The sequence below is a fragment of the Impatiens glandulifera genome, chromosome 7, assembly GCF_907164915.1.
Source record: "Impatiens glandulifera chromosome 7, dImpGla2.1, whole genome shotgun sequence".
NCBI lineage: Eukaryota > Viridiplantae > Streptophyta > Magnoliopsida > Ericales > Balsaminaceae > Impatiens > Impatiens glandulifera.
Window position 1 is genome coordinate 49,689,949 of NC_061868.1, and position 27,399 is coordinate 49,717,347.

At 29.8% G+C, this 27,399-nt stretch overlaps 5 protein-coding genes across 5 annotated transcripts; 4 read left to right on the forward strand and 1 right to left on the reverse strand.

Annotated features, from left to right (window-relative positions):
• Positions 1–2,083: 2,083 nt before the first annotated feature.
• Positions 2,084–2,758, reverse strand: LOC124946083 (ethylene-responsive transcription factor ERF039). Its single transcript, XM_047486647.1, has one exon. The coding sequence runs from the start codon at positions 2,732–2,734 to the stop codon at positions 2,141–2,143; it is 594 nt and encodes a 197-aa protein (XP_047342603.1). The 5' UTR covers positions 2,735–2,758; the 3' UTR covers positions 2,084–2,140.
• Positions 2,759–3,284: 526 nt separating this feature from the next.
• On the forward strand, positions 3,285–6,853 carry LOC124946082 (putative E3 ubiquitin-protein ligase UBR7). The gene is made up of 5 exons (XM_047486646.1): positions 3,285–3,565; positions 4,268–4,426; positions 5,304–5,564; positions 5,877–6,485; positions 6,574–6,853. The coding sequence occupies exons 1-5, from the start codon at positions 3,494–3,496 to the stop codon at positions 6,658–6,660; spliced, it is 1,188 nt and encodes a 395-aa protein (XP_047342602.1). The 5' UTR covers positions 3,285–3,493; the 3' UTR covers positions 6,661–6,853.
• Positions 6,854–14,331: 7,478 nt separating this feature from the next.
• LOC124910363 lies at positions 14,332–16,451 on the forward strand. Its single transcript, XM_047450997.1, has 3 exons — positions 14,332–14,511; positions 15,468–15,622; positions 16,188–16,451. The coding sequence occupies exons 1-3, from the start codon at positions 14,439–14,441 to the stop codon at positions 16,203–16,205; spliced, it is 246 nt and encodes an 81-aa protein (XP_047306953.1). The 5' UTR covers positions 14,332–14,438; the 3' UTR covers positions 16,206–16,451.
• Positions 16,452–17,842: 1,391 nt separating this feature from the next.
• Positions 17,843–18,982, forward strand: LOC124910573. The gene has a single exon (XM_047451244.1). It carries the CDS (start codon positions 17,985–17,987, stop codon positions 18,660–18,662), a length of 678 nt encoding a protein of 225 aa, XP_047307200.1. The 5' UTR covers positions 17,843–17,984; the 3' UTR covers positions 18,663–18,982.
• A 1,810-nt stretch (positions 18,983–20,792) lies between these two features.
• LOC124944596 (protein starmaker-like) lies at positions 20,793–25,955 on the forward strand. Its single transcript, XM_047484895.1, has 4 exons — positions 20,793–21,777; positions 22,397–23,414; positions 24,426–25,740; positions 25,838–25,955. The coding sequence occupies exons 1-4, from the start codon at positions 21,159–21,161 to the stop codon at positions 25,928–25,930; spliced, it is 3,045 nt and encodes a 1,014-aa protein (XP_047340851.1). The 5' UTR covers positions 20,793–21,158; the 3' UTR covers positions 25,931–25,955.
• Positions 25,956–27,399: the final 1,444 nt, after the last annotated feature.

Sequence of the window (27,399 nt, forward strand, 5' to 3'; positions counted from 1 at the left end):
ATCTTATATATATATGCTTTTAGGACTTGACCCACATGATTCAACCTTTGCTTTTAAAAGGTCAAATTAGTGGGATTGTAAATATTATGCAAATCAATCATAGTAAATATAAATTAGTCATAGTGGATTGTACGTAAATGCAACATAGTTTCACTTAAAATTCCATAACTTATTTTCATTTAAATGTTTTGATTGCATAACAATTTAGTTCTAATTCAAATAAATATATATGAGAAACCAACTAAAACCCAAAATAGGACCACTACACTTCATTTTCGCGACATAGTGGTAGGTGATTTTGATTATTCACTAATAGTCAATTTCTTGTTCTTGATATGCAATTTTCGTCATGATGATGTTTGAATAAAAACAAACTTTTTTTTTTACCAAAGTAGAAAATAACAATTTTAGAAATAAACCTTCCCCCCGATAAAGTATAAATTATTATTAAATTTACTGTAAATATGTATAATATTTCCTAGCTGCGGTGGTCATCTACATTAATATTTCTACATGCATGATACAAAAATTAAAAATTATGCATCAAAAGCATACAAATTTTGTTCTTAATGATAAGGATGAAAAGCAGATATAATATATTTATTTATGTCTGACGTCCAACTGGAATGAAAGACAAAGAAAGATGACTTCACTTATTGCAATTAAATTCCCTCTCCTTATTACACTATTTATTCTCTTCTTTTCTCTTTTCAGCTTTCCTTTCTTTATTAGACATGACAGATTTTCACAACCTATTCATGGTATTCAAATAAATAACTATAATAGAAATAACGTGTAATTGATGGCATAAATAATATTAGTAATAATTTAATAATAAGGTGGGATGTAGTAGTCAAAAAATAATGTGACGTTGACTGTCTAGTATTAGTATGTTTTCTTATTATATTACACTGACCTTGTTTTTCTTATTATATTATACTTAATAGGCCTTGTTGGTGTAGTTTATTATTTCAAAAATGTTATTTTGAAGAATTTTTATTTGGACATGTCCTATTGATTGCTTTTTTATTATATTCTTTTTATTTTCACTTCACAAATTATATATATTAATAATTTATAATACACTTCTAAATAAAATTATTAATTTTTTTTAAATGATCTATATATAAAAATGATAAGAATCGTCTAAATACAACGACAAAATATGACATAAAAATAAAAAAAATACAAATATGTTACTCAACATATTATCGAACTTATAATTTTTTAAGAAAAACTATAACTCCTCGACTTACTATACTGGCTATTCAGAACGAATAAAAAGTGCCGTAATAACGTAGTTTTGGAACATGAAAGCTTCCCGTCTTTGTATATTTTGACTTGATTTAATTTTTGTTTAAGATTTAGGGCTTGGTTTCCTTACTTATACATCCTCTCAAACTGTAGACTAGTCAGTTAACAACTGAGTCAACCGGTCGTTATACCCCTTTATGTGAGAGAAAAGGGGTTGTTGAGCTTCGGCCAACATTCTTTTTAATTTCTAATAGCATTATGAATAATACGTATCAGATAATTAAAATTTTAAAATTCGACGATTTCATTAAAATTATTAATCTATTAGGTTAAGGACAAATACAAAAAAAAATCTTGTTTTAAGATAATGTCTTATATTTTTGCTTATTAATATTAAACTTTTAAGTTAACTCATCAATGTATCACATTGGTAAGAGTCGGCTTAGGAGACAAAAAAAAGTTACGAGATGAATTTCAAAAAAAGCTTTGAGTTGAATCGGGAACATGACTGTGTGGTGTCTCAAATAAACTAAATTAAACTTTAAGTTGATGTATGATTCATAATTTTTACCCACTTAAAAGTTGAGTTATCTTCTAACCTTAAAAATAAATTGGACACTCTTTCATCATTAGTATTAACTAAATCATGAATGATTTCATTCATTATTTGTTTATAACTAAATGTATCGAGGGATTAATTATTTTTGAGGTTAATTATATTATATATATAGGTAATAATGGGTTGGAGTCTTGATTAATTACCATTTTATAAAATTATAAATATTTAGTTAAATTTTTGTTATTTAACGTTTTGATTTGATTTTAATAATAGAAGAAAAATAGAAAACAATGAGCACATTTGAAAATTCACAATACCATTAATTAATTAATAATACCACAACAAAGGATCTTCCATACACGTTTCATCTTCTCCGGCTAGCCGTGGCAATACATAAAACAATTTATGATAATCACTCCGATCAACATAGAGATCCGGCAACCCCAAAAAGGGATCATCAACAACCGTATCCGCCGCCGGCGAACTCGACGACGACGACGCCGGCGTTCTTCCCTCTTCTTCCTGATCATCCTCCGGCCAAACAGAAATCGGCTCATCATTTCCATGGGCGGAGGCGGTCATCGCCGCTGCTTTTGCCGCCGCAGCTTGAATATCTTTCGGCGATTTGGAAGCCGGGCAGGGAAGCTGGTGAGCCAAATCAGGGAAATTGAGATGAGCCGATGGTCCCTTGATGGCTATTGCGGCTGCATCATGAGCTCGAGCCGCCATCTCTGCTGTCGGAAAAGTCCCCAGCCATATTCTTGATTTCTTCTTTGGTTCCCTGATCTCCGATACCCATTTTCCCCAACTACGCCGGCGCACTCCCCTGTAAACTAAGTTCTCTCCCGTTGCTGACGTCATCATTCCGGTGGATACGCGATCATCGCTGCGTTCTTCTAATAAGGATGATTGGCGTTTCATTTCATTTGGCGATCTTATAGTAATAATAATAATAGATAGATAGATAGATATCGCGTATTTGTAAGCTCTTTATATAATAAGGGAATAAAGTGAATGGTAACTAAAGAAAGGAATTAAAGAATATTTTAAAAATATTGCTTTTTTAATTGGAATTATATAAATTATTAATTTATAAATATTGTTTAAAGTAATTAAAAGACAAAAGGAACTCTATATATGGACTAATGTTTTTTGAAAAGGCCCAACATATTTGAAGGAACCCAATGTTGGGCTTTTTGTGTGGAGAAAAATAGAAATGAAAACAAATTTTAAATATATATTTTTTAAACCCGATAAAGAGGAATCAATTTATTTAAATGCTAATCCAAATAATTTATATAGCACAACAAATTAATAAAATAAAATGAGAAACTATTTTATTTTTAACAAAACAAAATAGGAAAGACGCACAAAAAAAAGGAGCGGAAATGACCCAATACATAAAATTGTGGCGGGAAAATGTCCATAAAGTCCATCTCTCTCACTTATATATACAAAAACCAAAACCAAACCCTAACCCTCTTTCTCTCCACTCTCCCAATTCTTTCTCAATATCGGAGCGCTTTCTCCAATGGGGAAATCAATTTCACCAGTTACTTCTTATTGCCTATCATTCAGCTCTTTTTGAAGATCTAGGGTTTCTTCTCTTTTTTCGCGTATTGGACTTTGTTTCTAGTTAGAACTACGTGTTCTTAGCTCGATTCGTCAATCGTGTTGAGAATGGATGATGCGACAGGGGAGACAACGATTTCTATACAGGAGTACCTCGAGGAAGTTGAGGAACAAGAACTGGTAACCTCTTTATCCTATTACATTTATCGACTATTTGATTGAAATCTGAACCTAGCGTTATAATTCTCTTGGTTATTGACTTGTTATCAGAGTATAGATCTATATGTGGCTTGCCTCTAATCAAATGATATTCCAGTGCTATTTGAAACCTCGATAATATATCTGGTTTTGTAAATAATCATACTGCGTCAGTATTTGCCCAGGGATCTTATTAGAGGATGGAACCTTACTGATTTGCATTGTTTGATTCCTGAACTTAATTTTTATTTTTTAGTCATTGTGCAGTATTATTTTTGTAAAATTATTAATGTCAGAAATTTGAAAAGAAATGTTAGTTTGTTGATGCTTTATGTAATACATCTTACTGGTGTCAATGGATCTAATACTAGATGCCTGAGCTCTTTTGCACTGGTCATGCACTAAGAAGAGTTAATTGTGCTTTATTTTGTTTTATTCTACGGTGTAATCTCGTAGGAGTCTTGTAGATCCTACTGCAATGAAATTTCATTGATTACCATAACCTTAAATCATGAATGGTAAAGAGAAAATATCAATAATGATAGATCATCTCAGGTACTGCAAGCTATTATATGCCTTCAAGTTCAAAGTGGTGGTTTTGGACTAATGATTGTCATAATATTTTTTTATCATTTCCTTCCACTTTTATTCCCCTCATGATCTTTCAATATTTCAAACACACAGGAAGCAGATTTGGTATTGGGTGGTGATGAGGGCAAGGAGTGTACTTACACTAAAGGCTATATGAAAAGGCAAGCAATATTTTCTTGCTTGACTTGCATCCCTGATGGAAATGGTGGGGTTTGTACAGCTTGCAGTTTGTCTTGCCATGATGGCCATGAGGTAGTCTTTTATATAACAGTAACTATTTCATGTGAAGTGATGCAAAATATACGTTACTTGATTTATCTGCTAGTATCTTATTTTAATTTCATGGTCCGAGCCTCCGGAGTGTCTTGACTTTGCAAGGTCTTCTTCATAGATGTACATTTAGTGTGTGCAATTTCACAAATGGAGTAAAATGAAACATTGGAGGATTGATATTAAAGATACATAGACTATAATCCCTAATTAATGTTTGAAGTATTTTTTTACCTCACCTATGTGACACTCTCTTACTTGCTAAGATTATTTAAATTACATTTGCTCTTCCTACTGACTTTTGGGGAATTTAGTTTGTGATATTCTATTTAAAGTATAGCTTGATACTGTTGGTAGATTCTACTGTTTTTATTTATTGTTATCCATGTCAAAATTCAATATTATAGCTTGTTGTGAAACTATATCCCAAAGACATCAATTCATTATTTTTTTAATAAAGTTACTAGTGTAAATTTCATACTTAAGAAGGGTATTTATGATTTGCCTTGACTGAAAAAATGTTAAAGCATGAAAAGGTAAAACATCTTTTAACAAAACCTAACATAGATACATTTAAGCCTGGACTTGTATTACATCATACATCCTGGGAACCTGGATGCCTCAACTAAACATCTAGAAACTTCGGATCAATAGTTTAATGCTCTTCTACTATGGCAAGTTTCTACATAGTGCTTCACACATTACATTGCTGATTGAGGAACTATGTTTTTTATTGGATATTCTTTCTAGCAGGAATGACAGTGTTTTGCATGTTTATCCTATGTTGTGAACTGTATTTGATAATCATTTTCCATATTGTTCTTTTCCCTGTAAATGTAATCTCCTTCTTTTCCAACAGATTGTTGAATTGTGGACCAAGAGAAACTTTAGGTGTGATTGTGGGAATTCAAAGTTTGGAGAGTTCTTCTGCAAGCTTCTCCCAAGCAAAGATATAGAAAATACGGAGAATAGATATAACCATAACTTCAAGGGATTATATTGTACATGCAGTCGCCCATATCCTGATCCTGATGTGGAGGAACAAGTGGACATGATCCAATGCTGTATATGTGAAGACTGGTTCCATGGAGAGCACATAGGCCTAGATTCTGCCAATGAGGTTATTACATTTCTGTACATTCCTTAGCTTTTCAAATCCAAGATTTATTTGGATCTCTTGTAAAATCATTAATTGATTTTATTATAATTAACGGAAAGAAGTCTTGGACTAATTAAGCTGCTGAGGTCTTAGATTTGATTCTCACTAAAAGAATCTTGATTGAATTGGGGTCATGTCGACATAAAAATCCTTTATAAAAAAAGGACTGAAAGAAGTCACCTACATTTTTCCAGTGCAGTCTAATAGGCTCATCTTAGAAGTAGAAATCAAATGTGATATAAAAGTAACTGCCTTGATTTTTTTTTCTTGCAGATTCCTACAGATGAGGAAGGGGAACCTCTATATGAAGATTTCATTTGCCAGGAATGCTCTGTAAATTGTTCTGTTGTAACTCGTTACCCTAAAATCATGTTAACAGCAGTAAGGCAAGATACCACATTAGACACGACGAAAACAACAGATGATATGGTTGAAGAAAAACCTTCTGGCTCTAATCTAGATTGTGCCATGACTAGTCCTGATCATGAGACTTTGTCTGTTATAGAGGATATAACTGGAGAAACTTCTCTAAAGATTCCAGAATCATCAAGTTCATGTGTTCTTATGAGTGTTGATGATGATCTGGTTACAGCACCTCCTCTGGAGAAGGCACAGCCTCTGTTCCTTGCAAAAGGATGGAGGTCTGTGCTTTGCAGATGCGAAAAATGCACTAATTCTTATAAGGAGAAGGGAATTGGTTTCTTGCTTGACAGGGAAGATTCAATCTTTGAGTACGAGAAATTAGCAAAGGAGAAGAGGGATGAAAAGTTACAACAGCAAGAAGGTGTTGAGTTGAACTTTCTTGATAGACTTGGTCATGTAGAGAAAATGGAGATTCTTAGTGGCATTGCTGATATGAAGAATGAACTGCATTCTTTTATGGTGGGTAATTAATTTGATTTTATATTTTGTTTACTTAGCTTATAATATCCCCAAATACTTAATTCTGTCTTTTATGTGCATTTGACAGGAGTCATTTGATCCATCAAAGACCATAACATCTGAAGATGTTCATCAAGTTTTTGAGAACCTTGCGAAGAAGCGCAGACGCATGTAATTTGGTAACATCTTTATTTGTATTGTGTTGACCATCATCGTCTTTTATTAATGAGCTACTCTTGGTTATATCTGTCCCTTGAGCATTCTATTAGTATTACTACTACCTTGGGATTCTATTAGTATTGCTATGTTTGTGGACTATTTAGACTTTTACAGTTTATATATTATTATTATTATCAAATTGACTTGGAGCTTCTTTGATTTGTATTTTATTTGGCAAAACAAATAGTTGGAAGTCAAGTTGCTCTTTAGTAGTTTGGTTTGAACTCGGTTTGACCGAATTTGAGTAGCTCAATTTTGTTTATTGAGCTCGAGTTTGAGTATATAAATTTTGATACTCGGAAAAAGTAGTTATTTTGGTTAATTTTTTTTTTATGGAAGATATACGTGTTAGTTTGTTTGGATTATATCCAATAAAAGCACTTACATAACTGTTGATATATTTATATATATATTTTTCAAAAGTATTGGTTATGGTTTGAAAACCTCTTTTGATGAATAAGCTTATTCAGAACATTTTAATTTCATCAAAATAAAGTATGGATGATTTGTTATTTTGATAAATCGTGAATAATTTGTTATATTAGTCAATTGAGTTTAAAGGAATAATGGAAAATTTGAGTTTATTAAAATTCATACCTCGCCAACAATTATTCCATTATTCTTATAAACTAGTTGACTCTATAATCTCAAGTCAATCTAATTGTTTTAGTTGGAAAGGTAGATGTCTTTTTTAATGTTAGGGTTTATGAGTTTTTTTATTTATTAAAATTCACTTATTAAGTTTATTCTTTTTAAAAAAAATATATATATATTGAATTTATTAATTAAGATGTTAAAATAATTTAATTTTATTGTTAATTTAACTAACTGGAAATTCAAATTAATTATTTTTTCATCAAATAATATATATATATATATATTTTTAATTTAATAAAAATCTCAATTAATATTCTTCTTATATATGTTTATAGCTAGTCTTTTGGACTTATATGTAGAATTCTTCTTCATTAATCTTTAGTCTAATAACTTGAATAATCAAACTCTTTGTCAAAGCTCTAAAAAAAAAGTGCAAGACACTAATTAACTTTTGATTTATAACACTATCATTTTAATTAATGTTTTATAATTTTTAATTTTGAGTCCATAAATTATTTTTAAAAATACTTATATATCTTTTTATTGTACATTATTAAATAATTAATTTATCTTGTTTTTTAATTATCTAGTCTCAATTTATTAATTAAAATATTAAAATATTTTTATTTTATTTTATTTTTACAAAATTTTAGTTTTAATAAAAAATTATTATATTAATTTAACTATTAAAAAATCAAATAAATTTATTTTCTTAAATTTAATAAAAATCTCAAATAACTCAAAATTGAGCTGTAGGTACTTTTATTAATGTATATTATAATTAGAGTATAAATAATGATATTAGGATAACTTTTTAAAATAAATAAATATATATATATATATATATTATAACTAGTCTATTGAATTTATTTGTTGAATAGTCACATTTTTACTATTAAAATAAATAAATAACTTGACCATTTCTTTGAGATAATTACCTACAATTATATTACTAGATGTTGTTTTATTTTATATAAAATATGAGAAATGATTGAGAGAAACAATTTAATTAGTCAAAAAAATAATAAAATTTATTTATTTTCTCTCTTCTCACATTCTATTTTTTTTTCAACCAGTGAGGTAATGAGACATCGTTCCCTCACCCTATCACTTTTCATAAAATACCCATATTCAAGAATATTTTTCATAACAAAATTGTTTGATTCGAGATTCAGAAATGAATTCCTAGTTTTTGTGACAGGTCCATGTTAGAGCTATAAAGAAAACTAGGACACGTCTATATGGAATTGAATGCCCTCTCTCTACCAATAATAAATGACTGACTCTCAACTGTAACGATTTCGACCTCTAGAAGCACCTTTCATGTTGGATTTTTATCGAAAATACATTTCCAAAAATTATTAAATATATTTATTTTTTATAGTAATTCAAAAAATATAATATTTAAATAAACTATTTTTTCATTAATTATTTTGTTTTCTATAAAGACTCAGTCAAGCTTATTTGTAGCTATCACCCTTTACTCCAATCTCTCTCAATGTCCCTTTCATATATTAAATTTTATTTTTTTTACTGATTTTTTTAATTTGTAGTAATAACTAATAATAGAAAATGGTAACAAATTAATTATATTCCTACATGATCAGCTATAATGTTTATTTGTTGGTTGAAAGGTTAAATTGGTTCTTTATTAGAGTTAATTGAGATTTTAAGACTTTTTTTAAATCCAATAAATATGTTGCTCTTTATTGTTAAAGTTATAAAAAATAAAATTTTGTCTTAATAGTTTCAAACGTCAATTTATTATTTACGTAGTATTTATAAATAAATAAATATATAAAAATATATACAACTAATTTTATTCAAATTGAATTTATTATTATAAAATTTAAGATAATAGGTATTAAAAAAAAATAATTAAAATTAATTAAAAAAATCACCTAATTGAACCAAATAAGATAAAATTTTATTATGTTCAATTTTAACTGTATTGAGCTTGTAATTGTGTTTAAAATAAGCAATAGAAAATCTCAATTGACCCTCAACAATTAGGCATAATTTGAAGGTTTGACCATTTTGTTTATATTTCAAACATTTTATTATTCTTATTAAATTATATTATTTGAAAATATTAATTTAAAAACATAAAAAATTAATAGCAAAAACCTAATATTCCCAATATCATATATATGTAATGTAATTTATATTACATACTAAACAATTATTACTAAACATAAACACACAACTAAGGTAAAAACACTCATAATTCAAATTTTCAAAAAAAAACAAACAAACAAACATAAGATTTTCATGAAGTTTTCAAATCTCTTCTTCAGCTATAGTCTTAAGCCGACAATCGCCAGAAATGGAATTAAACGCCGCGTTTACTCTGCTAGCCGGGATCAAGCTGAGTTCATCAGTCAGATCTTTCATCTCCAGCCGCCTTCCATCTTTGCATTTGGAAAGAAGCCGAGCCGCTTCTTCTTTTGTCATCAAAACTTTCAGTTTGAATCTCCGGCCGGTATCTTCATCTTCTCCGGCGAATCTGTTTGATCCTCCTCTCTTCTGAATCAATGGTTTTGATTCAGGCGTTGAAGACCCTCTTTTCTGATATTTCTTCTTGTCCAATTGATCTCTGTATATTATTACTTCACGTGATGAGTTTTCATTTCTCTGTTTTTTGTTTGTAATCATATGGGTGCTGATCATCCATAGTTCACTGAGATAGGATTGAACTGAGCTCATTCTTCCACTGTAATTTATGATTATAGGAAGAGAGAATTTTGAAGAAGAACCAGTCCAAGTGGTGAATGATGAATTGATGGGAGCTTAATTCCCTGTATTTATAGAGCCTTATTAAAGAAGTGAAATATGGGCACAACTTCTTGGAATTTGTTATGGAATTTTTATAAAATTTAGAATGATATATCTTATTTTTTATCTATTATATCTTTCTGAAAATTTTAGTATATATATTTTTTTTAAATTGATTTACGTTATATCTTAATTTTTGTACGGAATTAAAAAAATAATTTAATATGATTACTAAAATTTTATATAAAATTAAAAATATTTATATAAAATATTATTTTAAAATTAATATTATTATAAATTATCAAATATTAAAAATTAAAAATTAAATTTAGTTAAAAAATTTGAAGTTTATAAAAATAAATATAAGTATAATTTTTATGTTAGACTAAAGTGGAAGCAAATTATTTTGTATTTGAGATGAACTAAATAACATATTAGACTAAGTTAGGTATATTTAAAAAAAAAAAATATTTGTAGTGAAATAAAATCAGTTTTATATCTGGTAAAATATAATACCTATAGATGATATATATTAAATTATATTATAATATAATTATATTTGAATTTGAATTTGAAAAATAATATTTTTGTAATTATTTAATAATAAATTTATTTATTTCCTTATAAGTATTATATATATATATATATATATTTAATTTATAAATATAATTTCAGTGTTTTGGTATATCTCATCTATCAAAATTTTAAAAATTTAGTATCTTTATCTTATCAATAATTTCAGTATAGTATTATATCATACTTTTTTTTAGGTAAACCAAAAAACTCAATATTTTTGATATATTGTTGTTTTGTTGTAAGATATTTTCGATATACCTAAAATATTGGTAATTTTTCCATCTTATATATATAATAAATTAAAAGAAAAAGTTTTTTTTATAATCTTCTACCAAAAAAAATAAAACTAAAAAAATAAATAAAATAATAAATCAATAAAAATTTGGTTCCTCGGGTCCAGTTAAAAATATATTAAAAAAAATGAATTAAATTACATATTAAATAGCCATGAATACTTCAGTGAAATAAATGAGAAAACTATATATGGGACCATCCTATCATGTATTGTTGAGTGTGAGAGCTTGTTATTTTAAGAATATTTATTAAAATAAATTTGAATTTATTTTAAAATGTTAATGGAAGTGATTTTTATTTTGATAAAATGATTTAAATATAAATATTTTAATTAATAATAAAATATAAACTAAACAAAGTCCAAGAGAGTAGCTTGTTTAATACATGGTTTAAAACCAACATTTTATGTTTTTTTAGAAATCTCTTATCACATGCCACTATTATTATAAATGTATAATTATCAAATTATTAAATTTATCAATTAAATATAAAGTATAAAATGACATTTTAATAATTTATTTTAAACAATTTTATATTTTTTATAATACTTTTTTTTATATTGAGTAAATTAAAACATTTTTAGTGAAAATTGTTAACTTTTAAACCCACGTCATAGTGATACGGTTTTAATATGTCATAACTAAACAAATCCAAGATCAAATCGAATTCTTATGAAATCTTTCCAATATTATGCAATTCATATATATATATATGTAAAAAATAAAAATTTATGATAAAGTGATTTACTTTAGATAACAAGAATATCTAATTATGTTTTAAAGTGATAATATTTCTTTTTTATAAATTTACACGACTGAGACTATTTTTTTCTTATGAAATATTATAACTAAATGTGAAAGTTGCATCCTTTATAAAATATGTATAGAGGAAGAACACTCATAATTTAATGTTAAGAATATTTTATGGGTTTGAATTCTTACATTCAGAATTATTTTAAAAGAAAATAAAATATTTCAATTAAAAGTGGTCATTACGGTAAGATCACTACTTTAATCATATACCTTTTTCTAGAAATATATTTAATTATAAAAACAAATTGTAACATCATCTTGACTTGTGTTTTCAAAAGAAATTTATCATCTTGCTTTCTTTTTCTCTTCTAGGAAAATTATCAAGAGAATAGATTGCACGTTTAAATAATCAAATACTTGTTTGATTTAAGATTATTTTAAAATTATTTGAATTTTTTGAAACAATACCAAAAAATGTTTACTAGGATAAAATGACTAAAATTTCATAATAGTTTGTACTAGTAATTGAACTTATTTATAGATATATATTATTATATTTAAATATTTGTGATATAATATTTTACAAATTTAACCTTTGACTATCATATTTAGATTGACGCCATGGAAGAGACCAAGTCAATGAAAAATCCAAAATTCTACAACTTATTTCCTACTTTGTTAATTGCGTATGTATTGGTCTTTTCGTTTTTTTCTATGATGCTTCTAAAACTAATGTTTATCCTATTAAATAAACAATATCACTTTTAGATTAAAAATAAAAATAAGAGTTATGTAATTATGAATTCTAGATTGTTTGTGAGAGCTTGTAGACTTGTAGTTGAGTTTGATTGCCAAAATTGGTGGTATATCAATTTTTTTTTTTTTTTTATAAATGAAATTATATTCTGGTGAACATCCAAAAATAAATAGTGAAAATTATAAAATAGTAATAATAATTTGCTACAAAATTTTACATAAATTATCCAAAATAATAGTACCAACTCAAAATCGATGAAAAAAAAACCATCAAATAACGTCCATACAAAAAACATCACTTCAAATAACAAACATTATCCAATATTAATTTGGTTAGATCGAATCCTTTTTGTTTTGATCCTTCACGTCTTTTTAAACGCGTGCAACTTTTTAACAACTCTTGGGGAGTTCAATGTGTGACTTTATATTTGAAACGAATAAAAGGTTTAAAAGGGTACACAATTCGATCCGACTTAAAATGGTATATCACTCTCTTACTTGTGAGGGGTGTAGAAGATATGTTGTGGGACAATCTCTACCGACATAATGATTTACCTGCAAAAATCGTTCAAATGGAATGCAATTTGTGTGACCCAACGTGGCCGTAGAAAAAATGTTCACTTACCTTAACAAGTTTTATTTTAAGGATTTATTAGGGGTATCAAAGAAAAATGCTCATATAGGTTTGTTCTTTTCCCCTATTATGCAGGCTGCTTATAATAACAATGATATGATTGCCACATACACAAAATTACCAAAACTCATTTTTTTTATTTCCCAGTTAGAGGTCAAAGAATGTTCCAGTTTCAGATAGAAATAATTTTGTTAATGGGAGGAATCCGAATTTTTACACTATCTACCAATCACAGTTAATATTTAGAATGAAATTATTTTGTTTTTTTCCTAGTAGACAGGGTTAAGATTGAACTTTTTTTTTCTTTTTTACGATGAACAATCAAAACTTCTGATACATCTATTTTTTTTATATATTAACTTCAAATTGAAACTTTTCATCTTTATACAACTCAAGTTGTATTATTTATGTTAACATATATAAAAACACCAGAGAGTAAATTGTTTGATTTATGTTATTCGAAGTTAATATTGTATGATATTAAGCTTTCAATTAGAAAGGACACATTGTTTTTAAAAAAACTTTCATATTTTATTCGGTAAAACCAACTCAAGTTATTTTTTTTTATTATTGACAATAATATAAATGTGCAAATTAATTTTAATTTATTTTCTTATATTATATTGTTTTTTTTACAGTTCTTTCATAGAAATTGATTATATTTTCATATACATTTTTCAAAAAACATTGACGGTTATTGGAACCGCGATTGTCATAACGTGAATCAAATAGACGTGGTCAAAACATTGTAAAAGCCTTGGTCGTTGAAGTGGAATAGCAACCGATATAATACTGATGTATAATAGAATCCTGGAACTAATCTCCACTACTAATATAAAAAACAACGTTTGAGTAACCGATAAAATAAAGGTCACATAACTTTTTTATTTTATTTTTGTAGATAAATATGAATGTTAAATATAGAGTGTCACATATAAGCTTTTCAAGCTAATAATATACATTTTTTTTATTGTTAGAAAATTAGAATAATATTATAATTAAAATTAAGACTTTTGAGCTCTTATAAATTGAATTATATTAGTTATTTTAACCGACTATTCTTTTAATAATATTGTGATAATATAATATTTATAATGTATACAAAGTATTAGAAAAAAAAAATTTGTAAAATAATGTATTTTACATTAATTTCTAATTTTTAATAAAAAAATATTTATATCTAAAAAAAAAGGCGATTTATTTGAAAAAATACCTAGGGCTGCATCAGGGCAATTTGTAAGAAATAAGTCTGCGTTCTTCTTCTTCTTCTTCCCAATAGGAAGCAAAAGGAAGGAGGTCAAAATCTGTTCTAGACTAATTCAACCCTTCGAAGCAGAGAGAGAAAGAAAGATGGGTGTAGCGCAGGCAATGAAGCGAATTCCTCGCATTAAGTTTCCTCAGAGACATCCAAAGCCATCATCCGGTTTGTTTTCCTTTTCATCAAACAATAGCATTTGCGCGTTTCACATATCGCCGTTTTACTTGTCCATTTAACAATCGATTCGATCACATGCAAATCCTTCCATAGTTTCTCCTCCCTTATGTCAGATTTCGCAACACAATCAACGGTTATTTTCGCTGCCTCTGTTAATGCTAATGGCTATATGGATTAGCAGAAAACGAAAGATCAATGTTTTTTAACAGATTAATTTGCAATTCTGCTTAGGAACTATTTTGCAAACATGGGTTGGATCTATTTCTGTGATATTTGTATATTTTCTGTTTACAAGTGAAGGTTTGTTGTAAGTTTGAACATAGGATGGTTATCAAGATTATGAATGACAAGGTGGTTTGTTTTGGTTGATGAATAGACCAACAGTTTAGGTTTTCACAGCCTTATTGTTTATTCTGTACAATCAAATTGCAGAACAAATTATAAGAATTTGGTGTTTTATTCTTGTTTACATCTTCTTCAAATTGCATTTGGAATTGCTAATCTCGTAAACACTGGATTTGTGTTTTAAAATGTAAATCGATTGAACATACTTCTGGTTGTTAAGCTGATCTTATGTTTGTTTAAAATAATCTGTTTATATTTCCATTTAGTAACATTGTAATGCAAATGCTTTTAGTAGTATTGATTATGCAATGTGACTGACTTCAATTACTATCTTGTGTAATGGGCCTTATTTGGTTTAAGAGGCAGGAAGGATTATCTTTGAAACTGAACTTTCTATGCTTATTGCTATGGAAGACAAATATTCATGTGCAAATGCATGGTAACATTTTAGAGTATTTGGATGATTAGATGCTCTTTAAACTAGTTGGAAGTTTTTCAAATTATTCATTTTGCTTGTAAAATTCATTATTATCATTCTTATTGCTCATCTCTGTTATTTCTGTATTTAAAAATATATTTGATTGCCATCCACTCTTCAGGTTCCACATCCAAGCCTCAACAAGAAGGTGCAAATGATGATGTTAGCCGACTGTTGTTATCGAGGATTACCTCATCAAACAAATCTAGTGGAGGTAGGGCTTCTGAACAGCCCAGGAGAACACCAGTTTCAGCAGAGGAAATTGAGACTATTTTGGTAAGTTAAACATGTGTGTAAAGATTATGGGTGAAATCAAACGTCCAATAGTGTAACCTTTTGATTTGGCATCTATCTTCTGCTGACCAAAAACTGGAAAATCCAGTTTATATCAACATTCTACTTGCAAAAAGGAAAATAGTGGAGTTAGTTTTTGTAAATTGATTGTACTTCCTTCTCCTATACACGCAATTACTGAAATAATCATGGCTATGTTTGGTTGGGTTGGAATTGGAATTAGGGGTCTAATTCGAAATCCATTGTTTTTTTGATGACTTAAAACAAGAAATTATAATTCTTCCAATGGAAATTTCATGCATATGACTTCTTAAGTTTCAAATCCATCCTTCTATATTGCAATTCTATAATTTCTCCAAACATAGACTTATGAATTTTGTACAAACTGATTGTGTTTTTCTTTGAAATTCTCATGTGGAATATTGAATAAAAACGTATCTCCCAAGTAATTCTGATTTCTCAAAGTGCTCTTGATTTCTGTGAGAATAATTAGCTATGAACATAATCAATGTCTGATAAATATCTTTTCTTCTTCTTCTATTTGCAGTTGGGTGGTTGCCCTTGATTCTTAAGCCCGGTTCTTCAGCAGCTTACCTAATATATCTAACTAATTTTGTTCATTGGTGAGACAATAAAATGAGACGAGATGTGATACTCGTTTAAAGCTCTTTTGAATGCTTGGTTGAAGCATCCTTTTGCCACTACTTGTTATTTTGTTATATTTTTATTTATAAGAGGGATTCAATGTTTCTACAATGGTGATGGTACCTATTTTGATTACATGAATGATGAATTTTTTCTTTCCTTGAAATGGTTGAAATTTGAAGAGAATGCTCACAACACATATCAGTAATATTTTTTTCTTAAATCTGACACTATTTGAAAACTATGTACAAGTTTCATTAGCATCTTGTCATTTTTTTATCATGCTGGCTTATGGGCTTTTCAAATGAGCCCATTAACGCAGCCTATTAAGTTGCCCTACCTAGCCATCAGTCTACTTTTTGTGGCACAACAACAATGAAAAAAAATGTTTCAAACAATGTACCTTTTACTACAATGTTTTAATAAAAATAATACTTTCAAAATTGAGAGTAAATAGTAAGAGTTTCTTTTAAAAAGATAATAATTATATATTATTATTATATATAATTAAGTATTTTATATTTAATAAATTATAAATATATATATTTAAATATAAATTAATTATAAATTAATTATAAATTAATAATAAATAAATAACACTATAATAAAATTATACTATAAAATTAATTATATTAACTAATTTATTTGAATAAATATTTTTTTTTTATTTTTAAATATAAATTAAATTTTTTAAATGTAAAATCGTAAAATCAAAAAATTATTTATAAACTCGTAAAATTTATTATCGTAAATTTAAAATTATAAGAGTTTATTTATTTAAGAGTTAGTAAAATCAAAATAGTTAATCTTATATGAAATCGTAAGATTTTAAGACTAAACGAGATTTTAACTGTCTCATTCGTAGAAATTTTTATTTTATATAAGATTTTATAAATTCGTTAATATATACCTAATTAAAAATATATTTTAAAACATTATTTCATCTAATTGAATATTCAAATAAAATTAAATAAAAAATATAATTTTTCTTTCCAATTTTTTTCCCCAAACCTAGGAATTTTCAAATAAGGCCATTAATTTTTTTTTTATTGTGTTTTATTTTATTTTAAAAAGTAGCATAATCATCTCTGCTTCAATTTATCGGTTGAAAATCCTTTTTTTAAATTTTATTTTGTAGTGTAAATGGCTGATTATCAAGGGATATGTAAAAAGATAATAAATCAATTACTAAAAATCCTAAAGAGATAAATGAAATTAGGATAGGTATTCAGTTATTTTAAAAGTTATGATCATATTATTTTGAGAGAGTATAATAAAATAAAAAATATATTATAAATGAGATGATTATTTAAGCCCAATTCAACCAGGCCTATATTATAAATAACCCAAATATAGGTAAAAGAATAAGGCGGCCCATTACGGTTAAATGAATTTGAGAGTCGTTGGTGAGAATAAAATATGACCGTTGCCAGTTCAAAATTTTGTAATTGTTTGTTTACGTTGCGTCTTCCTGAAACGAGCAGTAAATCTGACCGTTACGCGTCCAAATCGAGTTTAAATAGAAACCACCTCACTTCATCTTCCTCACAAAAGCTATCTATCTAAAGTCAATACAATCTGCTTGCTTTCCATATTCATTGCTGCGATCAATCTCTCTCTCTCTGTTTTTTGTGCTTTCCATATATTTCATTTCATTTCTCAGTATCTTCTTTGTAGATTTCCATTCAAATCAATCAAAATGGCTGGTTCTAAAGATACAAATCACCATGTAATAGTCGAAATTCCAGTCGACGAAGAACATCAACAGAAGCTAAAAACAGCCCTCGTTACAATATCCGCCATAGAAAACCATCCTCTAGCAGAAATCTCCCGTAGCCCCGGTCATCTTCTTCTCTTAAAGCTATGGCAAAGAGAAGAAGATCTATTCGGCCGACGAATCTCCATTAAAGAATCCCGAATTGAATCAATTCGTGGAGAAATTTTCCAACTTTGCTGTTTCTTTTTCATTTTCCATGCTTTATTTCTCTCAATTCTGTTTTCCACCTCGATTGACATTGTGGGTACTTCGTCGATCTGCCGGAGATGGTGGTTGCCGGCGATGGTATCGGTTTGTGTTTCGATGGTAATGGTGGTGTTGGTACAGGTTAAGCTTTGTTGGTATTGGAATGTTTGTGGGAAATTGAATCGGGAGAAAGATGATAACAGGGCTTTGAATAGATGTATTCAAGAATTGAGAATGAAAGGGGCGAGTTTTGATTTGTCAAAGGAACCGCAAGTTGGGAAGAAGATGAAGAGTTCGAGTGTTGAGATTAAATGGAAACCGGTTTCTTGGTTTAGTCAGTATTTGATTACGATTTGTCTTGTTTGTTTTGCAGGTTTGATCTTCCCTGTTTCAAAATTCATGCTCTGTTTTTGATTTGATCGAATTTGTTGAAATTTTGAGTTAAAGCTTCGTTTTTTTTAAGAAGCTTATTATGGTGAGCTTATTTATTTATTTATTATATAACTATTCTTTTTAATCATTTTTATGAGTTTTAATTAAAAGATTCCTATTTTTTTTTTTTTGTTAGGATGAAGAAAGGGAGGAGTATATTTTTGTAATTAATTAGTTAGGAGGGAGTTTTTCATCCATATTATTATTATTGTTGTTAATATTAGCTTGTAAATCGTCAATCACTGGTTAATTTGATTACAAGATAATAATGATAATAATAATATATGGGTTTTCTCTCTAAATGATCTATTGACTTTTTTTATTTATTTTGAGTTTGGGTGGTTTGATTGAAATTATAATGACTGACATAACAAGTCTTTTGGAATTATAGTAAAAACTAAAAATGACAAGCAATTAAAATTACAAGTCTTTTGTTGACTTGCTAGCTAATAATAATATCACTGTGAAAATATTTTTGGTAATAAAAAATAATAAATAGGGTGATTAAGAAATATTCTAATTTTGGCTAAATTTGACTAGATTTTGTTGTAGTTTTCAAATAATCTCAAATTTTGTTGTAAGAAATGACTAAAGTTGGAAGGGAGAGATAGTTTGAATGAAAAAACATAAAATTAATGAGATACTTGAAAAGAAAATTTATTAAATGAAGTTTTTTTTTCTTACTCGTAATTAATCTGGATGCATATTTTTAAAGCATGTCATGATTTTGTGTATAATTTTTTAAATTTAAATAGCATATATAATGAGAAAATAACTGTTTTGGAAACTGGAATTGGGCTATGTTTGAAAAAAAAATTGTTATTAATTTTTTTAATATATATATATATATATATATATATATATAATTAAGTTATATTTTAGAACATTATTCTATTTAAATTAATATTAGAATGTTATAAATAAAAAAATTTAAACAAATAAAAAATGACGTCTGATTCTATAATGTTATAAATGACTATAATATTGTTTGGGCTTTTCGGTCCGAATTCTATAATATTTTTTTGTTTGAAATTTTTTTTTGTATATATGTTTCTCATCATAAATTCTAGATTATGTTTTGAGAGATTGCATAATTATGAACTCATTATATACTCAAAATTATATGAAAACCTAATAAAAAAAATATTATTTTTAAATGTACCTATTATCTATATTTATTATCTATATTGTTATATTAATTCAATTAAAAACTTTATATTAAGTATATATTTATTATTTATTGTCTTTACTGTTATATTTTTTTTATAATTAAGGAGAACTAACATGACACCCCACCGCCATGATTCATCGTTTCAACTCAAAGCGATTCCAATTAAATTGAACCGTGACATTTTAGTTTTTTAAGCCGATTTTTAGCATAGACTACCTTGGTGAGTTGTCTTTACTATAATGTTTTGTACTATATAAAATTTGCTTAGTTTAAATTGTTTTTGTTGGTATACTTGTATTTTATTTTGTTTTATTAATTAACAAACAAACTAAATCTTATAGACATATACAAGGTTCAAACAATTAACAAATTGATTATATATTTAATACACTAGTGATTTAATATATAATCTTAATTGAAGATAAACATATGTGACATTTTAACAAATAAAATAAATTAATTTAAACAAAAACAAGATAATATTTAATCAAATAATAAAATCGAATTCCCGATTCACCAAATACATGAATGATTATCCATAGTAGTATGATATACAAAATTAATTTGCTTTAACTTTTTACCAACTCTAAAAGGTAATATTTATAAAAATAATTGATTTATAGACGCGTAGTCGTCATAAATTATTCACTTTTATTGAATTAAAGTAGAATAAAAAATATATTTAAAAAAATATATATATCTCAACCATTATCATTTTGAAAGTAACCATTATATAAACTTGGTAGAACAAAATGTGAAAATGCAATCTATGTAAGAGAGTTCAATATTTTTTCTATTGAAGGTTAAAGTGAAATATTTGAAAGATTGAGGGGCCTTATCGTCATTAAATTATCAATTATCGTCTTGCTCAGAAACCCCAATTTACCCCGTCGCCATTTTTAGTTTCGTCGTCGCCTCCCCAAGTCCGATCTCTCTCTCTCTATATCTCTCTTTCTCTCTCTATATCTCTCTCTATATCGACAATCAAATTCGTCTCTTTCTCTCTCTCTATATATATACTGTTCATTTGTCTGCAAACCCTCTTCTCTCTCTCTATATCTCTCAAAGGTTTGTCATTTTTCTTTGCAGTTATGTCCTTTTTATCTCGCCGTGATTATATCTGATCGGAGAAGAAGACTTATCTTGAAGTTCTGTAGTAATCATCATTTGTTACTTGTCGCCGGAAATTGTCGGTTATTTTACCAGTGACGGCGGGAAGATCTGACTTTTGATTATTTTACAATAAAATTCAGAACTAGGGTTTGGAGTTGTGTCTTTGATCTTACTATTCGCTATACTGTGGAGTTATGCCGAGAAGTTCGCGGCACAAATCTCACAAGAAGAGTAATCATAGGGAGCAATCAGACTCTGAAGAGGATGTGAAGACGAAGGATATGAATGGAAGGGATGAATTTTCAGTTAGGATCTCGAGCGAGAAGCGGAAAATCTCTTCGTGTAAAGATAGTTCAGGTCATGGGAATGGAGATATAATGGAGGAGTACATTTGTTCGAAGCGGAAGAGGGAGAAAACTGCTTCTGGTGTGGCTGCGGATAGGTGGAATGGAGAGGGGTATGATAGCATAACAATGGAGAAGGGAATTAAGGGGGATAATTCAAGGGTTGACGCAGATAAAAGTTCCAGATCAAAATCATCAGCTTCTGATTTAAGGAGCAAGAGCAGTAGAAAACATGAAACTTCTGTTGAAAAAAGAGAGGGGATTGTTGTAATGGTGTCGGAGAAAGAAGAGAGTAGGACTGGCAGTAAAGTTGACTTGAAACGGAATTCTGAAAAGGATCAAGGGCGAAAAGAAGTGAAGGATAGAGACAAAGGGTCGGAGAGGAAGGTGGATAGTAAACGTGATGTAGATGTAATGAAGATGGATCTTAACGAAGAGCGGCAATCTAAACGTGATAAAGAAAATGCTGGTAGGGTAACTCTCTTTCTCTCTTAAAGATTATGTATTCTTATGCTGGATCTATTCTCTTTTTAGTATCAACTTGTTGGATTTGTTCATAGGAATTGATCTTCTTAGTAGAATCATGTGATTAAATAACAATCTACTCAACTGGTGCTAGCATGTTAAATTATACTCTTGGCTCCCTCCTTGCTATCAGCACGCCATGGATATACTATCATAGTAGGGTCTATTGTTCGCTTGCATTTATGAAATGTGCATTTTAATGGTCGAAAATTAAGTTGTGATGGGAGAAGTGGATGCTTGTCTGTCTATTTATTATGGTTGTTTGATAGTTTTCTATTGTTTTTTCTTCGATGATTTAAAGACTGATCCTTTTTGGTTTAGCCGCTAGCTCTGATTAATTTCAATATTGTTACCTTAAAGTTTATGTCATGGGCAAACGGATTAAATAACACACCAATTTTCACTGCATCAAAATATCGTTCAAAGTGTACTACTATTTATCATTAAAAGGTTTTGGCTTTGAGTGGTAGATCTTGTTAACATGATTTTATTTTATGCTATTAGGTCTTAAAATTACCTCTTTGTTCTCTTGTCCTGTTTCATTCATCTCCTGTCTGTTACAGATTGGTCAGTACAAGATGAATTCCGAAATCTTGAGCTAGAGAAAGAGCTTGAAAAGCGGATGAGGAGGAGGACTGATAGCTCTAGAGAAAAACACCAAGCTGATGTAAAGGAAAGTGAAATTAGTAAACTTTCTTCTAAGAGTGACTCTGCAAAGAATGGAAGACATAAAGATGAAAACCACAAAGACGGAAGTTATGGAGATAAACATTTGGAAGATGGTGACAAAGAAAGTCGTTACAGAGAAGAAAAGTTGCAGGAAGATCCTGAGAGGGACAGGAGAAACAAAGCTGTTAAGCATCGAGAAGATGGCGAAAGAGAACTACGATACAAAGATAGTAAGTACCATGACGATGTTGATAAAGACAGTAGACATAGGGATGATAAGCATCATCGCTATGAAGAAAATAATCTTCGCGAAGATGGTGATAGGGATAAGAGAAAAAGAGAGGATAAGTACCTTGAAGATGACAATGTAGACAGTAGTAGATACAGAGATGACAAACACCATGAAACCAGTAACGGAGAGAGTAAGGACAAAGATGATAAAATTCGTGATGGCAGGCGCAGGGATGATAAAGACAACAAGCATAGAGACGGGAAACATAGAGATGATAACGACAGAGGTAAACGACTTCGGGACATAAAGTATCGGGATGAGCATTCGCGAGATGGTAGTAATGATAAACATGATTCAAAACGTTCGAGAATTGAAAGTACTTCCTTTGATCGTCATAAGAAATCAACTAATCAAGATGTCTACGATCACAATTCACGGGATAAAGATGACAAGGAAAGGAGAAGGGGATCTGATAAGGATTACAATGACAGTAGATCCTCCTTTAATGCAAAGGATCAAACTTCCGAGGTAGATAAGAAGTATGTTGGTGGTGCTAGAATAGATACAGTGAGTGACCAAGGAAAATCTAGCTCGCGTAATGCTGATGTTGAGATTTCTCCCAGCAGGAGCCGAACAAAGAATTCCCCCAACTCTGGTGCAGCTTCCAAAAGCCATAGCAGGTATGTTTATCCTGTATCTTGTATGCCTATGGATTCAGTTTTATATATTTCCATACATTGTACATTTTATCACTTCTACTGAGCAGTTACTTTTGTAATCCATGTTTAGTGTTGTAGCTTTGGGTATTTATATTTTTCATTCTTCTCCTGATTGCGCATCTTAAGATTTTGCATCCTTTACTAGATTGGAATTGGTTGAGGAAAAAATCAATATCCAAGCCTTATTTTTAATGGATTGTTATTCAATAGACCGCTGGTGTTAAGTACCTGCCATAAGCATTCCTAGGAAAGATTTCCTGTCCAACAATAGAAAATGGAATAGTAAGGAGAAGCTTGAATTCTCTGTAAGTCATATAAACATGATATGTATTGTTCTGGACAATCTCCTATAAGTTACCACTCACATATTGCTTTTTTTCCTGCAATTTTTGTCATTATTGTTGTGTATTGTTCATCAAAGTTCGCTTATGAAAGCCACATGCAGGATGATCAATCCTCAATTAGCACGAAGTTTTGCACTATTTTCTTGTTAATGCATTTCATATCTTATTGGACTTCTGCAAGTTTTTTTCTGATTTTTTTTCAGTGCGAACTTTGACATATAAGACTATAGGAGCTTTACTTTTGTTTTTCCCTCCACTATTTGCTTAAAAAGAATATCTGTCATCAATTGTGGGAGGTTTCTCGCGCAAGGAAGAATCTTATTTCTTAAGTGGCCAAGCAGAGTGTTCTAGATACAATATTTTTGTAGCTAGAATATAAAAGATTTGTGCTATTAAGAAAAATAAGCATAATTTGTGTAGAAGGAAGAACAGCTTACTGTACATTTATTTATTGCTAGAACTGATATATGACTGCCTACATTGTTCGCTATTACTAGTATAGTTTTGAATCCGTGTCTGGTTCATTTCATTGTATTTTTAACATTCAGTACCCTGTTTCATAGTGAAGTGGATTCACTACAGGCCAAACATTCTGGTTTAATGTTTAATGTGATTTCTTATTTGCTAGGATTATGCAAGAGGATGTGCATGAGGAGAGATCTAGGAACAGGTCATCATCTAAAAAAGAATTTGGTGGCACTGGAGGTGCTGTTGAGAATGCTTCTTCTATTTCAAGGTCAATTGAAAGATCATCAATCCACAAGGATGATCTTCATTATAGGGAGTTGTCTGTTGAAAAGCGTCCAAAGTTAGATGCTCGCTCCTCGCCTTTGCAGCTTGTGGATAAATCGCCATCATCAACCCGCCATTTTAGTAGATCGGACGTAAAGAGGAGTTATGACATTGACGATTCAGGACAAAGGAGTGGTGGGGGTTCAAAGGATTATAAAATGGAGACATTTCCTGGAAATGATGATACATTTTCTGCTTCTTCGCCTTTCACTAGAAGTAATCACAATTCGGGTGACTCAAGGTCTCTTCTACCTCCTCCGCACTTCAGGACTGGAGCTGACAGCCATTCAATTATTGGATCAATGGAGGATGAGAGTAGAGGTAAGTCAAACAATCATCGTAGTAACCGAAGGGTGGGTGATTCTAATATGGTTAGAGCCCAAGGAAATGCTTGGAAGGGTATCCAAAACTGGCCTTCTCCTGTAGCAAATGGTTTTATGCCTTTCCAACATGGCCCAGCTGCTGTAGGGTTTCATCCTATGATGCAACAGTTTCATACCCCCCCAATATTTGGTGTTAGGCCTCCAATGGAATTAAATCATTCTGGTGTTCCTTACCACATGCCCGACACTGACCGATTCTCTGTTCATGGGCGTCCTCTTGGTTGGCGTAATCCTATGGATGATTCTACCCCACTCGGGTGGGATGCAAATAGTGCTGCTCTATATAGGGATGAATCTCAGATGTTTGGAAGGATAGGCTGGGACCAAAACAGAGCTATTGGAGGTATGCAGCCATGGGAGACACGTCAAGATCCATGGAAGGGACAGCAAAGTGGTGCAAATGCAGAACCTCATAGAGGACGGGATGGTGGTATTATTAACGGGCACTCAGATGATGTTTCAATTGCACAATCAGCTGCGCAATCTGAGAATGATCTAAACCTGCAAACTATTAAGGTGGATGGCGGTGATATTACTCAGTCTATTGCTGTTGTTGTTGAGAAGGAGATTACCGTGGCTCCCAAGACTGTTTCTGAGGAGGAGGTACAGAAACAATTGGAGATCTCAAAGAAAGATGATGATGATTCTCGCAGAATTATTTATCTTTCCAAGATTGGCGTTTCTGTTGATCTAACTGCTCCTGACTTTTATGATAGTTGCATGAACTTCAAGGACATTGAAGACGATTCAGTAATTTTATTTCTAGAGGTAAATTCAACATTTCCAGAGTCTAACAAAAAGAACTGGAGTCTTTTTCTTCACAAGTAGTTTGGTTCTTATGAAACTTGTTCTTGTCATGTGACAGGGTGCAATGCAAAACAGGAAAGGGAAATTTGGTAACACTTCCAAGAGTTTACCACAACCAACCGCAAATGACGCTATTTTCCAGGTATGTTGACATTTTGTATTTTTGACCTTTTTTCACACTGATATTGTTCTTGCTTTTACTTGGTTCGGTTTGCCCAGTAAATTATGTTTCATAATTGTGCTTAATCTGGTGTGATTCTAAGATGATCTACTGTTCTTTTACCTGAAACCCAGTGTTGCATAATGTGCAAATGTTTTTGCAATAATAGATACATTTAAATGATACATAACTAATATCATCTCTCTTTCTTTTTTTAATAAACATTTCTTAACAACTTAGGCATTGTTACATAACATAGCTTATCACTTAATTTAAGTAATTAGTTGTTTATTATGACTTAACCCGGTAACTGATTCACCTAAAACATATGACTTTAACTCGGTAATATAGTAAGAGTGTACTAAAGACAACATTAACCCTGTAACTTAATCAAATTACGTTACTATAGTGATAAAGAGTAAAATAGACTTTTAGTATTGTGCAAGACAATAGTTTCACGTTTTATCAAATCAATTTACAAATAAAATACTTAAAATTCAGTTCATTTGGTTTATTCACCTTTTATTTTCCAAACATTGAACTAATTTAGCTCTTAAAATTAATTATTCGAACACTTAATTTTCAGTTTTATCAAACACACCCAAGTATTTTTATATGGTTAGGGACAAGTAAGCTATTTATTATATAACCTTCCTTGCTGGATGATCTCTCTCCATAAAATTAAATTATTTGAATACATTTTGCCTAGTTTGTTAGTGATTCAGAATTGCAAGTTTCTCAGTTTTGTGTGTTAAATATGCAGAAAGCTTTGTCTTTGTATCATAATCAGCGTACTGGAGGGCGGGTAACATTCAGTTATAAAGAGAAGGTGCTGCAGTCTAATAATAATAATAATAACAATGTGAAAGATCTTTCTGACATGGCTGCTGATGAAGAAGCTAAGTCAGCGCCAGAAGAAGATCACACACTTCCTATGCCGATTAAAGGAATAATGAATGCTGAAGATGATGATGATGTCACGTTGGATGCTGAAGAAGTAGTTGCAGATTTAGACAAGACGGAGGCGCCTATGGATATTGATAACAAATTTAACGAGGATAATGATGATGCCATGATACATAAGGAGGATGAAGTGGTTGAAAATGGTGAAGAAGATGCAAAGGCTGATGGTGATCCTGATCAGTTTGCAGAAGAGAAGGAGGAGGAAGAGAGAAAAGGAGGAGGGAATGATGGTGAAGAAGAAGAGGGTGGTGGTGGTGGTTCATTAGTTTTATCTGATGTTGATGTTGCCCTTCTTCTTCCTCCCTCTGAGCCTGTTGTTGATTCAGATGATGGGTCTGAATTGGTTAATTTAACTTCTCGGATACTACATCAATCCTCCCCTCAAAAAAGTACACATTGAGACATTTTATTTTCATTTTAATTATGGACCATCCCTTTTGCCTTTTATTATTATTATTAGACTTTTTTTTATCGTCGTCTAATGTTATGATTTATCT

Bases quoted from the DNA above. Each gene is read 5' to 3' on its own strand.
- LOC124946083 (XM_047486647.1), bottom strand. From the start codon at position 2,734: ATGAAACGCCAATCATCCTTATTAGAAGAACGCAGCGATGATCGCGTA.
- LOC124946082 (XM_047486646.1), top strand. From the start codon at position 3,494: ATGGATGATGCGACAGGGGAGACAACGATTTCTATACAGGAGTACCTC. The intron at 3,566-4,267 runs GTAACCTCTTTA...TCAAACACACAG, and splicing joins AAGTTGAGGAACAAGAACTG to GAAGCAGATTTGGTATTGGG. The intron at 5,565-5,876 runs GTTATTACATTT...TTTTTCTTGCAG, and splicing joins GCCTAGATTCTGCCAATGAG to ATTCCTACAGATGAGGAAGG.
- LOC124910363 (XM_047450997.1), top strand. From the start codon at position 14,439: ATGGGTGTAGCGCAGGCAATGAAGCGAATTCCTCGCATTAAGTTTCCT. The intron at 14,512-15,467 runs GTTTGTTTTCCT...TCCACTCTTCAG, and splicing joins ACATCCAAAGCCATCATCCG to GTTCCACATCCAAGCCTCAA.
- LOC124910573 (XM_047451244.1), top strand. From the start codon at position 17,985: ATGGCTGGTTCTAAAGATACAAATCACCATGTAATAGTCGAAATTCCA.
- LOC124944596 (XM_047484895.1), top strand. From the start codon at position 21,159: ATGCCGAGAAGTTCGCGGCACAAATCTCACAAGAAGAGTAATCATAGG. The intron at 21,778-22,396 runs GTAGGGTAACTC...TGTCTGTTACAG, and splicing joins ACGTGATAAAGAAAATGCTG to ATTGGTCAGTACAAGATGAA. The intron at 23,415-24,425 runs GTATGTTTATCC...CTTATTTGCTAG, and splicing joins GCTTCCAAAAGCCATAGCAG to GATTATGCAAGAGGATGTGC.